The sequence below is a fragment of the Cervus canadensis genome, chromosome 11 (assembly GCF_019320065.1).
Source record: "Cervus canadensis isolate Bull #8, Minnesota chromosome 11, ASM1932006v1, whole genome shotgun sequence".
In the NCBI taxonomy this organism is placed as follows: domain Eukaryota; kingdom Metazoa; phylum Chordata; class Mammalia; order Artiodactyla; family Cervidae; genus Cervus; species Cervus canadensis.
In genome coordinates, this window is record NC_057396.1 from 76,886,784 (window position 1) to 76,905,595 (window position 18,812).

General features: G+C 39.4%; 2 protein-coding genes across 2 annotated transcripts; both read left to right on the forward strand.

Moving 5' to 3' along the window:
* The first annotated feature begins 2,326 nt into the window (after window positions 1–2,326).
* LOC122449394 (olfactory receptor 4D10-like) lies at window positions 2,327–13,273 on the forward strand. The gene is made up of 2 exons (XM_043480897.1): window positions 2,327–3,281; window positions 13,239–13,273. The coding sequence occupies exons 1-2, from the start codon at window positions 2,327–2,329 to the stop codon at window positions 13,271–13,273; spliced, it is 990 nt and encodes a 329-aa protein (XP_043336832.1).
* Window positions 13,274–14,497: 1,224 nt separating this feature from the next.
* Window positions 14,498–15,433, forward strand: LOC122450036 (olfactory receptor 4D10-like). Its single transcript, XM_043482166.1, has one exon. It carries the CDS (start codon window positions 14,498–14,500, stop codon window positions 15,431–15,433), a length of 936 nt encoding a protein of 311 aa, XP_043338101.1.
* The last annotated feature ends 3,379 nt before the right edge of the window (window positions 15,434–18,812 follow it).

The following is an 18,812-nucleotide window of genomic DNA, read 5'->3' on the forward strand; positions in this document are numbered from 1 at the left end:
CTGTTTCCATCTCTACCTTCCTTTCCACCATACATAAATTCATAATATATTCCACATGAAAACTAAGAATAACATTAATACTTACTAAGTGATTATGGTAAAATTAAATACTTTTAACATTTCTTCACTTATAGTAAGCTCAAAAAATAGTAGTTTTTTAAGGCAATAGATGTAAGAGCAGTGATTACCTCTTGGGTAAAATCAGGGGGGTGGCTGGAACAGTGCACAAGGGAACATTCTTGTGCAATGGAAATATTTGCTATTATGATCGTAATGATGATCTGGACCTGTATTCTTGTCAAAACTCATTAAAATCTGAACATTTTGTTATATATAAATTTTACCTTAATTGAAGAACCAGGAGATGTTCCCCCACCATGAGTTGCAGTCACTGATTAAAATTTTAAAGTTTCTTTAAAAAAAAATTTTTTTTAACCATTAAAAATTATTTTGGCCTTAAAAAAAGCAGATTTTGTTCCTGCTGAAAATCATGACATCACTTATCATATGTCTTGTTCCACCCAATTTTACTTCTTCTCTTTTCATAATACATTTCACATTTCTTCATATGTTACATTGATCAATTTATACAACTCATTTATTTCATTAGGCTATAAACCTAATGAAATGGTTCAGTCTATCTATATGCATTTGAAGATTGAAATAAATGGTCACTTGCTGAGTATAAGAAGGAAAAAATAATAATTACAAAATCTCTTAAGAATGGTTGATAACAGCTTGTTGTTATTCAGTGGCTCAGTTGTGACTGACACTTTGCAACTCCATGGACTACATCATACCAGGCTCCTCTGTTCACCACTATCTCCCAGAGTTTGCTCAGATTCCTGTCCATTGAGTCAACCATGCTCTCTAACCATCTCATCCTCTGTTGCCCCCTTCTCTTTTGCTTTCAATCTTTCCCAGCATCAGAGTCTTTTCCAGTGAGTCAGCTCTTTGCATCAGGTGGCCAAAGTATTGGAGCTTCAGCTTTAGCACTAGTCCTTCCAATGAATATTCAAGATTGATTTCCTTTAGGATTGACTGATTTGATCTCCTTGCTGTCCAAGGGACCCTCAAGAGTCCCTTTCTCCCCACCACAATTTGAAAGCATCAATTCTTTGACACCCAGCCTTCTTTACAGTACAGCTTTCACATCATACATGACTACTGGAATAACCACAGCTTTGACTATATGACCTTTGATGTCTCTGCTGTTACACACATTGTCTTGGTTTGTCATAGTTTTCCTTCCAAGGAGCAAGAGTGTTTTGTAAATAAAAACTGGGCATTAATCTAATGATACCAGTGTCTATCCCTGCCATGATCCCTCCACTCTTAATCTTTGATCCACATAAGGAAAGAGGCAGAGGAGAGCATGCCTGATATGGTCTGGACCACCTCTCACAAGTGGGCTACTATTTTTATTATTGCCCCCAGACTCAAACAAAGCTCACATTAGTTATACAAGATGAATATGTTCTAGAGATCTGCTATACAAGACCATGGTCACAGTTAATAATACTGTATTGTGCACTTTAAATTTTTGTTAAGAGGGTAGTTTTTATGCTTGAATTTTTATGAAAATTTTAAAAATTATGATATCATTTCAGATCTGGATTTACACACTATTTCAATGTTTTCTGATACAAAATTTTAAATATTTTTATAGGATTATTAAACAAATTATCCCATTAGTATAAAGTAACCACAATGACAAGTTACCACCACAAAATTATATGGTGTAATTTTAAGAAATGCAGCATAAAACAGCCAAGGCAAAGGAAATTGACCCATGCACATCAACACTGTAATCAGAAACAGGTGATATCTTTTTTTAGCAAATCAACAGAATATTTCTAATAAAAATATTAACCTTGTAGACTACAGGTACACAAAGGCTGGGGCCATGTCTTGCTTATCTTCAAATACACAGGTATGGTTTGAATATAAGAAATGCTTCAGACAACTCCTGACATCAATAAATTTGTGAGAAATTACAAATAATAATATTTTAAAAACAAAATGAATAAAATAGGCTGTAAATATAAATGTCACTACTTAACACAAACTTTTATTCTTTCCAAAAATAGTTTAATAGGAAACGTATTATTGAATGATTTTTCAAATGATGGTTTGGTTGCATCACCATACTGATGGTAATACTAAAAACCTGGACAATTCAATAATTCAACACATTGAAAACACTGCGGCCAGATGAAGAACACCTGCATTACACTGATAGTGTGTAAGAGGAAAACAAAATAAGTAGCTGAGCACTTTCATGGGAAATAGCTTCGAATAAAACAGAGGAAAAGAGGATGAGTCCATGGAGCTGGGAAACGGCACCAGGGTAAGAGAATTTATTTTCCTCGGCCTGACCCAGAATCGAGAACTGAGCCTGGTCTTATTTCTCCTCCTCCTTTTGGTGTACCTCACCACTCTGCTGGGAAACCTCCTCATCATGGTCACGGTGACCTGGGACTCCCACCTTCACACCCCCATGTACTTTTTGCTCCGCAATTTATCTGTTGCCGATATCTGCTTTTCCTCCATCACAGCCCCCAAAGTCCTAGCGGACCTTCTGGTCCAGAGAAAGGCCATCTCCTTCAATGGCTGCTTCACCCAGATGTTTTTCTTCCATCTTATTGGAGGAGTGGATGTAGCTTCTTTGTCAGTGATGGCCTTTGACCGCTATGTGGCCATCACTAAGCCCCTGCACTACGTGACCGTCATGAGCAGAGGCTGGTGCATTAGGTTGATAGTGGCTTCCTGGGTGGGGGGCTTCATCCACTCCATCGTGCAGATCTCCCTCCTCCTGCCCCTCCCCTTCTGCGGACCCAACGTCCTGGACACTTTCTACTGCGACGTCCCCCAGGTCCTCACACTCGCCTGCACTGACATCTTTATCCTTGAGCTCCTGATGATTTCCAACAGCGGCCTGCTCACCACCCTGTGGTTCTTCTTCCTCCTTACATCATACATGGTCCTATTATTACTAATAAGGTCTCAGGCTGGGGAGGGCCGGGGGAAGGCCATCTCCACCTGCACCGCCCACATCACGGTGGTCACCCTCCACTTTGTGCCCTGCATCTACGTCTACGCCCGGCCCTTCTCTGCCCTCCCCACTGATAAGGCCGTCTCTGTGACCTTCACTGCCATCCCCCCTCTGCTGAACCCCCTGATCTACACCCTGAGGAACCAGGAGATGAAGGTGGCCATGCGGAGGCTGAGGGCAAGACTCTGGCCTTCTGACAGGGAATATACAATCTCCCAACTCCCCAGTACCAAGGACTCCTTCTATTATTTTCCTCATAGATTCTTATTCATAGACTCAAATACATTGTCCAAGAACCCAGTGCCTTTACTAAGTAATCCTTTCTTTTCCTTTTTAAGTCAGTAGGTTACTGATAGCTCAAGCTTCTGGTCAGAAAAGTACCCAGACATCTTGATGGGCTAGATCACTGATGCTCTTCTATACACTACCTACAATTCATTTTGTGATATTTATACCCAAGCCTCCCAATTTTGAAAATGTTGCCTATAAAATTAAATATTCGACTTCCCTTGTGGTCCAGTGGTTAAGAGTCTACCTGCCAAAGCAGCAGACACAAGTTCCACCTCTGGTTTGGGAAGATTTCCACATGCCTCAAAGCAGCTAAGCCCATGGACCACAACTACTGAAGCCTGCATGCCTAGAGCCTATGCTCCCCAAAGAGAGATGCCACCACAAGGAGAAGCCTGCTCACCACAGCTGAAGAGTCACCCTCACTAGCCGCAACTAGAGAAAGAACACACACAACAATGAAAGCCCAGTGCAGCCAAGAATCAATTAATTAATTAAATCAGATTTTTTTAAAAACATTTTTTAATTAAATATACTTACTAAATGATTGCTAAATATGTTTCATTTTCTTGAATAATATATGCAACATTCGGTTCAGTTCAGTTCAGTTCAGTTGCTCAGTCATGTCCGACTCTTTCTGACCCCATGGGCTGCAACATGCCAGGCCTTCCTGTCCATCACCAATTCCCAGAGTTCACTCAACCTCCTGTCCATCGAGTCAGTGATACCATCCAACCATCTCATCCCCTTCTCCTCCCACCCTCAATTTTTCCCAGCATCATTAGATATGCCACATTAGATTTATATTATATATACATGTGTGTGTGTGTATGTAACAAACTTCCTATCAGCATTTAGTTGATATAAATATTAATAATTTAAACAGATTTCATGCATCAAAGGAGAAACAGAAGGAAAACTGCTAGCAAATGTATATGGATTTGCAGTGCAACTTTTAAAGATGCTTAATCAAGGTTTACTCAGACATTATTTTTACATTTCTGCTCATATTACAGAAAAGGAAAGTAAGCTCTCATGCTCTCTCTCTCATTCTCTCTCTCTCTGTCTCACTGGGCTGTGAACTTCTCATGGAGAGAGGTTATGCTTTACTTCCTTGCACAGCAACAAAAACATACTACCACTTCAACAAAAACTTATTGAATTAATGGGAGAATGATTGAACATTGTCTTTTTAAAATTTATTTATTTTAATTGGAGGCTAATTACTTTACAATATTGTAGTGGTTTTTGCCATATATTGACATGAATCAGCCATGGGTGTACATTAGTTCCCCATCCTGAAACCCCTCTCACCTCCCTCCCCATCCCATCCCTCAGGGTCATCCCAGTGCACCAGCCCTGAGTACCCTGTCTCATGCATCAACCTGGACTGATGATCTATTTCACATATGATAAAATACATGATTCAATGCTATTTTCTCAAATCATCCCACCCTCGCCTTCTCCCACAGAGTCCAAAAGTCTGTTCTTTATATCTATGTCTCTTTTGCTGTCTCACATATAGGTCATCATTATTATCTTTCTAAATTCCATATATATGTGTTAGTATATCGTATTGGTGTTTTTCTTTCTGACTTACTTCACTCTGTATAATAGGCTCCAGCTTCAACCACCTCATTAGAACTGATTTGAATGCATTCTTCTTAATTGCTGAGTAACAGTCCATTGTGTATATGTACCATAGCTTTCTTATCCATTCGTCTGCCAACAGACATCTGGGTTGCTTCCATGTCCTGGCTATTGCAAACAATGCTGCAATGAACATTGGGGTGCATGTGTCTCTTTCGATTCTGGTTTCCTCAGTGTGTATGCCCAGAAGTGGGATGGCTGGGTCGAATGGCAGTTCTAGTTCCAGTTTTTTAAGGAACCTCCACACTGTTCTTCATAGTGGCTATATTAGTTTGCATTCCCACCAAATGTGTAAGAGGGTTCCCTTTTCTCCGCACCCTCTCCAGCATTTATTGTTTGTAGACTTTCTGATAGCAGCCATTCTGAATGGCGTGAGATGGTACCTCATTGTGGTTTTGATTTGCATTTCTCTGATAATGAGTGATGTTGAACATCTTTTCATGTATTTGTTAGCCATCTGTATGTCTTCTTTGGAGAAATGTCTGTTTAGTTCTTTGGCCCATTTTTTGGTTGGGTCATTTATTTTTCTGGAATTGAGCTGCAGGACCTGCTTGTATATTTCTGAGATTAATTCTTTGTCAGTTGTTTAATTTGCTATTATTTTCTCCCATCCTGAAGGCTGTCTTTTCGCCTTGCTTATAGTTTCCTTCATTGTGCAAAAGCTTTTAAGTTTAATTAGGTCCTATTTGTTTATTTTTGCTTTTATTTCCATTACTCTGGGAGGTGGGTCATAGAGGATCCTTCTGTGACTTATGTCAGAGAGTGTTTTGCCTATGTTTTCCTCCAGGATTTTTGTAATTTCTGGTCTTACATTTAGATTTTTAATCCATTTTGAGCTTATTTTTGTGTATGGTGTTAGAAAGTGTTCTAGTTTCATTCTTTTACAAGTGGTTGACCAGTTTTCCCAGCACCATTTCTTAAAGAGATTTTCTTTTCTCCATTATATATTTTTGCCTCCTTTGTCAAAGATAAGCTGTCCATAGGTGCATGGATTTATGTCTGGGCTTTCTATTTTGTTCCACTGATCTATTTTTCTGTCTTTGTGCCAGTACCATACTGTCTTGATGACTGTATCTTTGTAGTATAGTCTGAAGTCAGGCAGGTTGATTCCTCCAGTTCCATTCTTCTTTCTCAAGATTGCTTTGGCTACTCGAGGTTTTTTGTATTTCCATACAAATTGTGAAATTATTTGTTCTAGTTCTCTGAAAAATACTGTTGGTAGCATATAGGAATTGCATTGAATCTATAGATTGCTTTGGCTAGTATACTGATTTTCACTACATTGATTCTTTTGATCCATGAACATGGTATATTTTTCCATCTATTTGTGTCATCTTTGATTTCCTTCATCAGTGTTTTATAGTTATATATACATATATATGTATATATATATATATATATGTCTTTTGTTTCTTTAGGTAGATTTATTCCTAAGTATTTTATTCTTTTCATTGCAATGGTGAATGGAATTGTTTCCTTAATTTCTCTTTCTGTTCTCTCTATAGTTAGTCTATAGGAATGCAAGGGATTTCTGTGTGCTAATTTTATATCCTTCAACTTTACTATATTCATTGATTCAGTTCAGTTCAGTTCAGTCACTCAGCTGTGTCCAACTCTTTGCAACCCCATGAACCGCAGCACTCCACACCTCCCTGTCCATCACCAACTCCCAGAGTCCACCCAAACCCATGTTCATTGAGTCGGTGATGCCATCCAACCATCTCATCCTCTGTCGTTCCCTTCTCCTGCCCTCAACCTTTCCCAGAATCAGGGTCTTTTCAAATGAGTCAGCTCTTTGCATGAGGTGGCCAAAGTATTGGAGTTTCAGCTTCAGCATCAGTCCTTCCAATGAATATTCAGGGCTGATCTCCTTTAGGATGGAGTGGTTGGATCTCCTTGCAGTCCGAGGGACTCTCAAGAGTTTTCTCCAACACCACAGTTCAAAAGCATCAATTCTTCAGTGCTCAGCTTTCTTCACCATCCAACTCTCACATCCATACATGACCACTGGAAAAACCATAGCCTTGACTAGACGGACTTTGTTGGCAAAGTAATGTCTCTTCTTTTTAATATGCTATCTAGGTTGGTCATAACTTTCCTTCCAAGGAGTATGCGTCTTTTAATTTCATGGCTGCAATCACCATCTGCAGTGATTTTGGAGACCAGAAAAATAAAGTCTGCCACTGTCTCCATTGTTTCCCCATTTATTTCCCATGAAGTGATGGGACCAGATGCCATGATCTTAGTTTTCTGAATGTTGAGCTTTAAGCCAGCTTTTTCACTCTCGTCTTTCACCTTCATCAAGAGGCTTTTTAGTTCTTCTTCACTTTCTGCCATAAGGGTGGTGTCATCTGCATATCTGAGGTTATTGATATTTCTCCCAGCAATCTTGATTCCAACTTGTGCTTCCTCCAGCCCAGGGTTTCTCATAATGCACTCTGCATATAAGTTAAATAAGTAGGGTGACAATATACAGCCTTGACATACTCCTTTTCCTATTCATTGATTAGCTCCAGCAATTTTCTGGTGGAGTCTTTGGGTTTTCTATGTAGAGGATCATGTCATCTGCAAACAGTGAGAGTTTTACTTCTTCTTTTCCAATCTTGATTCTTTTTATTTCTTTTCTTCTCTGATTGCTGTGGCTAAAACTTCCTAAACTGTGTTGAATAGTAGTGGTGAGAGTGGGCACCCTTGTCTCATTCCTGACTTTAGGGGAAATGCTTTCAATTTTTCACCATTGAGGGTAATGTTTGCTGTGGGTTTATCATGGCTTTTATTATGTTGAGGTATGTTCCTTCTATGCCTACCTTCTGGAGGGTTTTTATCATAAATGGATGTTGAATTTTGTCAAAGGCTTTCTCTGCATCTATTGAGATAAGCATATGGTTTTTATCTTTCAATTTGTTAATGTGGTATATCACATTTATTGACTTATGAATGTTGAAGAATCCTTGCATCCCTGGGATAAAGCCCACTTGGTCATGATGTATGATCTTTTTAATATGTTGTTGGATTCTGTTTGCTAGAATTTTGTTAAGGATTTTTGCATCTGTGTTCATCAGTGATATTGGCCTGTAGTTTTCTTTTTTTGTGGCATCTTTGTCTGGTTTTGGTATAGGGTGATGGTGGCCTCATAGAATGAATTTGGAAGTTTACCTTCCTCTGCAATTTTCTGGAAGAGTTTAAGTAGGATAGGTGTCAGCTCTTCTCTAAATTTTTGGTAGAATTCAGCTGTGAAGACATCTGGTCCTGGGCTTTAGTTTGTTGGAAGATTTCTGATTACAGTTTCGATTTCCATGCTTGTGATGGGTCTGTTAAGATTTTCTATTTCTTCCTGGTTCAGTTTTCGAAAGTCATACTTTTCTAAGAATTTGTCAATTTCTTCCAAGTTGTTGATTTTATTGGCATATAGCTGCTAATAGTAGTCTCTTATGATCCTTTGTATTTCTGTGTTGTCTGTTGTGATTTCTCCATTTTCATTTCTAATTTTGTTGATTTGATTCTTCTGCCTTTTTTTTTCTTGATGAATCTGGCTAATGGTTTGTCTATTTTATTTATCTTCTCAAAGAACCAGCTTTTAACTTTGTTGATTTTTGCTATGGTCTCCTTTGTTTCTTTTTCATTTATTTATGCCCTAATTTTTATAATTTCTTTCCTTCTACTAAACCTGGGGTTCTTCATTTCTTCTTTTTCTAGTTGCTTTAGGCGTAGAGTTAGGTTATTTATTTGATTTTTCTCTTGTTTCTTGAGGTAAGCTTGTATTGCTATGAACCTTCCTCTTAGCACTGCTTTTACTGAATCCCATAGGTTTGGGGTTGTTGTGTTTTCATTTTCATTCGTTTCTGTGAATATTTTTATTCCTTTTTTATTTCTTCTGTGACTTGTTGGTTAATCAGAAGTGCATTGTTTAGCCTCCATATGTTTGTATTTTTAATAGTTTTTTTCTGTAGTTGACATCTAATCTTACCGCATGGTGATCAGAAAAGATTCTTGGAATGATTTCAATTTTTTTGAATTTACCAAGGCTAGATTTATGGCCCAGGATGTGATCTATCCTGGAGAAGGTTCTGTGTGCACTTTAGTCCATTGTATCATTTAAAGTTTGTGTTTCCTTGCTAATTTTCTGTTTAGTTGCTCTATCCATAGGTGTGAGCGGGGTATTAAAGGTGGGTCTCTTTTAGACAGCATATATAGGGATCTTGTTTTTGTATCCATTCAGCCAGTCTTTGTCTTTTGGTTGGGGCATTCAGCCCGTTTACATTTAAGGTAATTATTGATAATTATGATCCCGTTGCCATTTACTTTGTTGTTTTGGGTTCACATTTATACCCCTTTTCTGTGTTTCCTGTCTAGAGAAGATCCTTTAGCATTTGTTGAAGAGCTGGTTTGGTGGTGCTGAATTCTCTCAGCTTTTGCTTTTCTGTAAAGCTTTTGATTTCTCCTTCATATCTGAATGAGATCCTTGCTGGGTACAGTAATCTGGGTCTTAGGTTTTTCTCTTTCATCACTTTAAGTATGCCCTGCCATTCCTTTCTGGCCTGAAGAGTTTCTATTGAAAGATCAGTTGTTATCCCTTTGGGAATCCCCTGTGTGTTTTTTGTTGTTTTTCCCTTGCTGCTTTAAATATTTGTTCTTTGTGTTTGATCTTCGTTAATTTGATTAATATGTGTCTTGGGGTGTTTCACCTTGGGTTTATCCTGTTTGGGATTCTCTGGGTTTCTTGGACTTGGGTGGCTATTTCCTTCCCCGTTTTAGGGAAGTTTTCAACTATTATCTCCTCAAGTATTTTCTCATGGCCTTTCTTTTTGTCTTCTTCTTCTGGGACTCCTATGATTCGAATGTTGGGGCATTTAACATTGTCCTAGAGGTCTCTGAGGTTATCCTCATTTCTTTCAATTCTTTTTTCTTTTTTCCTGTCTGCTTCATTTATTTCCACCATTCTATCTTCCGCCTCACTCATCCTATCTCTGCCTCAGTTGTTCTCCTGTTGGTTCCCTCCAGAGTGCATTTGATCTCAGTTAATGCATTATTCATTATTGATTGACTCTTTTTTATTTCTCCTAGGTCCTTATTAAACTTATCTTGCATCTTCTCAATCCTTGTCTCCAGACTATTTATCTGTAACTCCATTTTGTTTTCAAGATTTTGGATCATTTTTACTATCATTATTCTGAATTCTTTTTCAGGTAGACTCCCTATCTTCTCCTCTTTTGTTTGGTTTGGTGGGCATTTATTGTGTTCCTTTACCTGCTGAATATTTCTTTGCCTTTTTATCACGTTTAGATTGTTCTGCTTGGGGTGGCCTTTCTGTATGCTGGTAGTTTGTGGTTCTTCTTTATTGTGGAAGTTCCTCCCTGTGGGTGGGGTTGGAAGAGTGGCTTGTCAAGGTTTCCTGGTTAGGGAAGCTTGTGTCAGTGTTCTGGTGGGTGAAGCTGGATTTCTTCTCTCTGGAATGCAATGAAGTGTCCAGGGAAGGGGAGGGAGGAATTGGGATATTGAGATTGACAAATATACACTATTGATACTATGCATAAAATAGAAAATGAATGAGAACAACCTGTGTAGTTCAGGAAACTCCACCTAGTGCATGTGGTGACCTAAATGTGAAGGAAGTCCAAGGGGCACGGGATATGTGTCCATGTCTGGCAAGTTCATTCTACTCTACAGCAAAAACTAGCACAACATTTTAAAGCAACTATACACCAAATAATTAAAAAAGAAGAAAACGTTGAGGAGAGCCTGGACCTACTGGAGTGCTGCTGGTGGCAATGTCAAATGAACATACAATAAGCAAGTTTCCCAGTAAGAGTAAACGTGTACTTACCATATAATTGCCCTTACACCTCCAGGTACTTACCCAAGAGAAATGAAAAACTATGTACACCAAAATGAACAAGAATATTGATAGCCAACATTTACCCATAATAGCCAAAAATTGGATACTACTCAAATGTCATTTAACATAATTAGATAAACAGACTGTGACATATATATGTGTGTGTGTGTGTGTGTGTGTGTGTATAATCTAATACCACTCAGCAACAAATAGGAACAACTGGTACATTCAATAACATGGATGAATCTCCAAAACAAGAAAAATTCAAATATGAAAGTTCTTCTATGTCACAACTCTATAGGCTTGATTTTTTTAGTTGAACTGAAATCAATGTGTCAAAAGATTAATATTTATATATTCCTGGTAATGAATACATAGTTTTCTATTGCTCTTCTTCAGTCATATTTATACTGCTGCAAGAGTTATCCCCAAAGACCAATCTTGTCAGTTCTCTGATAAGAATCTTCCATTTCCAGCATAAACCAAAATTCTCTCAGTTAATCTGACCTTCCAGTTACCCTTTGACATCATTGTCTAATCAGTGGCATTCTCCATGCCTCACTCAACTATTCTTTCTGTACAAGTGTAAATTGCAACACTATAGGGCTATAATCATCCTGTGTGTAATTAGAAACTGGAATTGTAAAAAAAAGATTTGTCCAGTTGTCTGATTCCGGCTCTTTGGCAATCTAATTAAAATTCATTTGCATATGGTCCTCTGAGCCTTGTAAGTCCTAGAAATGGAACCCTTGCAGTCTCTTGGGCACAGAACTTGGCATGTTTTAACAAAGGTCTGATTGAGTGGTGGATTAAGGCATAAGTTTCATCTACTGCCTCTAAATACTTTGGACACTAATTAAAATTTGTATGTGTGTGTGTACATGTGCATGTCCTGGTGATGTTTTAATAACTCCCATTGAAAATTCATCACCAACAGCACAATAATGCGTTTGACTTTCCCTTCCTAGTCCAATAATATTCCCTTTCCAGTTCTTATATGAGATCAGAGGCTGAGGGGTTTGTCCATTAGACACAACGGGAGAGCCTTGAAGATGTGATTCTTTGAATCTGCGCTTTCTCTCCTGAAAGGGGAGAAAAGACACTAAGATATTCAGTCCTCCAAAGAGTTTTACCATCAGAAACAAATTTTTCAAGAATTAATGTCACCAGTGTCTTGTTCTTCACTTACCTAATGTCATACAATTCACACTTGGAGTTTCAGGATCAAAGGAATTAGGTAAAGACGTTTGACCTCTAGCTAAAGTTAAGGTCACACAGAATGAAATTGAGATGTCCTTCTTGATTTTGTATAACTACTTTGACTTTCATATTTCTCAGTTAAATTAAGTGTTTCAGAGCCAGGATGGTCTTCTCAGTGACAGAAACAAAGGTGGGTGTTAACCAGCAGGAAGAGAGATGTTGTGCTCAGAGGAATGCAGAGATATGGCCCATTCAGTGTGATTTTCAGAGCTCTTTTCGCCAAGTGGCTTATCTTCAGACATACTTTATCACACATTCCTGTTATACAAAATTATTGTTATATATTCCTCTTATATGTATACAAACACACACACACACACACACATACATACATATATTGTTATTGTTGTTCAGTCACCCAGGCATGCCCGACTCTTTGTGACCCCATGGATTGCAGCACACCAGGCCGCCCTGTCCTTCACCATCTCCTGGAGTTTGCCCAAGTTCAAGGTAAAAAAAAAAAATGGACGGTATTTCTTTGCATCCTATTTCCATCTCTTTATTCCCTTCAACCAAACATAAATTCATAACATATTCCACATAAAAACCAAGAATAATATTTATACTTACTAAAAGATGATGATAAATAAACTTTTCTTTAACTCTTCACATATAGTAAAATCTTAAAAATAGTAGTTTTGTTACTACCAAAAATCATGACATCTCCTATCAAATCTCTTATCCCACCCAAATCTACTACTTCTCTCTTCATAACACATTTCACTTTGTATCATTCTGAATTTATATATGTTCATCAATTTATATGTATCATCAATTTTGTGAACCTGTGGACACTTTGAGAACATGGTGCAATATATCTATATACATTGGGGTTTTTTATATACCTATAATTTTTAAACTGGAATATAATTGCTTTACAATGTTGTGTTAGTTTTATCTGTATGCATTTGAAGATTGCAACAAATGGTCACTAGCTAAGGAAGAACAAATGATAATTATAAAATTTCCTAAAAATTATCAGTAACAGCTTATGTAAAAATGGTGATGATACAAGTGTCCCTCCCTGCTATATGAACACGCCACTCTTTTATCTTTCATCCACAGAACAAAAGAGGCAGAGGAGAGTGTGCCTGATACCGTCTGGGCCACCACTCAGAACTAGGCCACTGTCTCTACCGCCTCCCCCAGACTCAAGCAAGGACCACATCAGTCATACAAGATGAGGTCTGCTGGACATGACTGTGACCACAGTTAGCAGTACCGTATTGAGCACTTGAAATTTTTGTTAAGAAGGGAGCCCTTACATTTGTGTTCTTACCAAGTTAAAAAAATTATGATATCATTTGAGGTTTGGATTTACACAGTTTCAAGCTATTTTCCAATAGCAAATTTTAAATGCTTTAAAGAATTATTAAGTAAGTTATCTTACTAGTAAAAAATAATTGCAATGACAAGTTATCTACACAAAATAATGGGCAGCAGGTTTAAGAAATCCCTCAGAAAAAGCCAAGAGCAAGAAAACTGACTCATGGACAGCAACATTGTAATGATAAACAGGTGACATCCTTTTTAAGCAAGAAGTCAACAGAACATTTCCCAATATGAAATTGAAATTTGCTAATATAAAGTGAAGGTTGCTCAGTCATGTCCGACTCTTTGCAACCTCGTGGGCTATACAATCCATGGAATTCTCCAGGCCAGAATACTGGAGTGGGTAACCTTTCCCTTCTCCAGGGGATCTTCCCAACTCAGGGATCAAACTCAGGTCTCCCACACTGCAGGAGGATTCTTTACTATTTGAGCCACCAGGGAAGACCAAGAATACTGGAGTGGGTAGTCTATCCCTTCTCCAGCGGATCTTCCTGACCCAGGAATGGAACCGGCGTCTCCTACATTGCAGGCAGATTCTTTACCAGCTGAGCTACCAGGGAAGCCCAATGAGAAACAGATGACATCTTTTTTAAACAAGAAGTCAGCAGAATATTTTCCTAATATGAACATTAAACTTGTAGATTCTTAAGTCCACAATGTCTTACTTATCTTTGAATACAAAGATATGGTTTGAATACAGGAAAATACTTTAGACAGCTTCTGATATCAATAAATGTGTGTGAAATTAAAAATAATAGTAACATTTTAAAATAAATTAATTAATTAAATAAAATAGGTTGTGTAAAGGTCACTACTTAACACAAATGCTTATTCCTTCCAAAAACAGGTTTACAGGAAATGAGTTGTTGAATGGCTTCACATATGATGATTTGAATGGATCACTAAACTGACTGCAATCTTAAAAATTTGGACAACTCAACAAACCGCAAGCACTACAGCCACGTGGGGAAAGTTCTGAATTGCATTCACAGTGTTTAAGAAGAAAACAAGATAAATAGCTGAGCACTTTCATATGAAGTAGCTTGAAACAAAACAGGCAAAAAGAGGATGAGTCCATGGAGCTGGGAAACAGCACCAGGGTAAGAGAATTTATTTTCCTCGGCCTGACCCAGAATCGAGAACTGAGCCTGGTCTTATTTCTCTTCCTCCTTTTGGTGTACGTCACCACTCTGCTGGGAAACCTCCTCATCATGGTCACGGTGACCTGGGACTCCCACCTTCACACCCCCATGTACTTTTTGCTCCGAAATTTATCGATTGCCGATATCTGCTTTTCCTCTATCACAGCCCCCAAGGTCCTGGCGGATCTTCTGGCCCAGAGAAAGGCCATCTCCTTCAATGGCTGCTTCACCCAGATGTTTTTCTTCCATCTTATTGGAGGAGTGGATGTATTTTCTTTGTCAGTGATGGCCTTTGACCGCTACGTGGCCATCACTAAGCCCCTGCACTACGTGACCGTCATGAGCAGAGGCCGGTGCATTGGGTTGATAGTGGCCTCCTGGGCGGGGGGCTTCATCCACTCCATCGTGCAGATCTCCCTCTTGCTCCCCCTCCCCTTCTGTGGACCCAACGTCCTGGACACTTTCTACTGTGATGGCCCCCAGGTCCTCACACTCGCCTGCGCTGACACTGCTGTCCTTGAGCTCCTGATGATTTCCAACAGTGGCCTGGTCACCACCTTGTGGTTCGTCTTCCTCCTTGTATCGTACATGGTCCTATTATTACTAATAAGGTCGCACTCCGGGGAGGGCAGGGGGAAAGCTGTCTCCACCTGCACCGCCCACATCACGGTGGTCACCCTCCACTTTGTGCCCTGCATCTACGTCTACGCCCGGCCCTTCTCCGCCCTCCCCACCGATAAGGCCGTCTCTGTGACCTTCACTGTCATCTCCCCTCTGCTGAACCCCCTGATCTACACCCTGAGGAACCAGGAGATGAAGGCGGCCATGTGGAGACTGAGGGCAAGACTCAGGCCATCTGACAGGGTGTAGACAGGTAGCTCACTCCATTTCACAGCCTTTGAAAGTCTTTGTGCATCAATAATCCATAATTATTAAAGGATTTCTGATTAATTTTTAAAGTCTACTAAGATATATTATTGTTTTTGTTATTGCTGTTTAGTTGCTAAGTCATGTCCTACACTTTAGGACCCCCATGGACTATAGACTGCCAGGCTCCTCTGTCCATGGGATTCTCTAGGCAAGAACACTGGAGTGGGTTGCCATTTCCTTCTCCAGAGAATCTTTCCAACCCAAGGATTGAACCTGAATCTCCTTCATTGGCAGGCAGATTCTTTACCTCTGAGCCACCAGGGAAGTCCCACTAAGAAACATATGACTTACAACTGTTCTGATCAGCATGCAATCATAATTTTTTAATGGATTTTATGTTACAAAAGAAGTAGAGAAATTGAGCAGTTAGCTAGAGAAATGAATGTCACTTTACAACCTTGGAAGAAATAAAGAAAATGGAATCCAATACACTCAGATAATTTTATCACACTGGATAGCTGTGAGGTTTTTTCAGCTCTATTGAGTTGCAATTGGCAAATACAAATGGCATATATTTAAGATGTACAACTTGATGTTTGGATATACATGAATATTGTGAAATGGTCACTGGGGCAACATGAGTTACAGTGGGGTCTCTCTCGCTATCGCTTACAACTGCATGGGAATCTACACTTATCTAAACAAATTTTTCAATTAAAAAAAAGCAGACTATATACCCAGACATTGTCTCTGCATTCCTACAGTGTTCACAGAAGGGAAATGAGACACATTAGAAAATAACACACTTTGTGCATTTGGATTCTATCAGGTTTTCACATCTTGAGGAAGTGAATATATCCAAATGAAGTTCCTTCTCTGACTTTAGACTATGAATAAATTAAGTAACTATTTGCTGAGGTGCCTTGCAGTTAGCACAGCTTGAATTAGAATATGGATGTCACCGAGGAGTTCTGTCTGAGCCGCCAAGGAAGCACAGTTGAGAGGAGCTGCCCCACGTCCAAGGTCACGGGCGGTGGCTGCGCTTTGCTGGAGCAGCCATGAAGAGATACCCCACGTCCAAGGTAAGAGAAACCCAAGTAAGACAGTAGGCACTGAGGGAGGGCCTCTGAGGGCAGACAGACTGAAACCGCAATCACAGACAACTAGCCAATCTGACCACATGGACCACAGGCTTGTCTAACTCAATGAAACTAAGCCATGCCGTGTGGGGCCACCTAAGACGGTCAGGTCATGGTGGAGAGGTCTGACAGAATGTGGTCCACTGGAGAAGGGAATGGCAAACCACTTCAGTATTCTTGCTTTGAGAACCCCATGAACAGTATGAAAAGGCAAAATGATAGGATACTGAAAGAGGAACTCCACAGGTCTGTAGGTGCCCAATATGCTACTGGAGATCAGTGGAGAAATAACTCCAGAAAGAATAAAGGAATGGAGCCAAAGCAAAAACAATACCCAGTTGTGAATGGGACTGGTGATAGAAGCAAGGTTCAATGCTGTAAAGACCAATATTGCATAGGAAGCTGTAAATTCAGGTCCATGAATCAAGGCAAATTGGAAGTGGTCAAACAGGAGTTGGCAATAGTGAACATCGACACTCTAGGGATCAGTGAACTAAAATGGACTGGAATGGGTGAATTTAACTCAGATGACCATTATATCTACTACTGTGGGTAGGAATCCTGTGGAAGAAATGGAGTAGCCATCATAGTCAACAAAAGAGTCCAAAATGCAGTACTTGGATGCAATCTCAAAAACGACAGAATCGTCTCTGTTCGTTTCCAAAGCAAACCATTCAATATCACGGTAATCCAAGTCTATGCCCAAACCAGTAATGCTGAAGAAGCTGAAGTTGAACAGTTCTATGAAGACCTACCAGACCTTCTAGAACTAACACCCAAAAGAGATGTCCTTTTCATTATAGGGGACAGGAATGCAAAAGTAGAAAGTCAAGAAACACCTGGAGTAACAGGCAAATTTGGCCTCGGAGTACAGAATGAAGCAGGGCAAAGGCTAACAGAGTTCTGCCAAGAGAGTGCACTGGTCATAGCAAACACCCTCCTCCAACAACACAAGAGAAGACTCTACACATGGACATCACCAGATGGTCAACACTGAAATCAGATTGATTATATTCTTTGCAGCCAAAGATGGACAAGCTCTACACAGTCAGCAAAAACAAGACTGGGAGCTGACTGTGTCTCAGATCATGAACTCCTTATTGCCAAATTTAGACTGAAATTTAAGAAAGTGGAGAAAACCACTAGACCATTCAGGTATGACCTAAATCAAATCCCTTATGACTATACAGTGGAAGTGAGAAATAGATTTAAGGGACTAAATCTGATAGAGTGCCTGATGAACTATGGATGGAGGTTCATGACATTGTACAGGAGACAGGAATCAAGACCATTCCAAAGGGAAAAAAAAAATGCAAAAAAAACTGTCTGAAGAGGTCTTACAAAATAGCTATGAAAAGAAAAGAAGCAAAAAGCAAAGGAAAAAAGGAAAGATATTCCCATTTGAAAGCAGAGTTCCACAGAATAGCAAGGAGAGATAAGAAAGCCTTCCTCAGTGATCATTGCAAAGAAATAGAGGAAAACAATAGAATGGGAAAGACGAGAGATCTCTTTAAGAAAATTAGAGATACCAAGGGAACATTTCATGCAAAGATGGGCTCAATAAAGGACAGAAGTGGTAGGTACCTAACAGAAGCAGATGATATTAGGAAGAGGTGGCAAGAATACACAGAAGAACTGTACAAAAAAGATCTTCACAACCCGGATAATCAAGATGGTGTGATCACTCACCTAGAGCCAGACATCTTCGAACGTGAAGTCAAATGGGCCTTAGGAAGCATCACTACAAACAAAGCTAGTAGAGGTGATAGAATTCCAGTTGAGCTATTTCAAATCCTGAAAGATGATGCTGTGAACGTGCTGTACTCAATATGCCAGTAAATTTGGAAAACCTAGCAGTGGCCACAGGACTGGAAAAGGTCAGTTTTCTCTCCAACTCCAAAGAAAGGCAGTGCCAAAGAATGCTCACATTACCACACAATTGCACTCATCTCACACACTAGTAAAGTAATGCTTAAAATTCTCCAAGCCAGGCATCAGTAATATGTGAACCATGAACTTCCAGATGTTCAAGCTGGTTTTAGAAAAGGCAGAGGAACAAGAGATCAAATTGCCGACATCCGCTGGATCATCAAAAAAGCAAGAGAGTTCCAGAAAAACATCTATTTCTGCTTTATTGACTGTACCAAAGCCTTTGACTGTGTGGATCACAATAAACTGTGGAAAATTCTAAAAGAGAGGGGAATACCAGACCACCTGACCTGCCTCTTGAGGAAACTGTA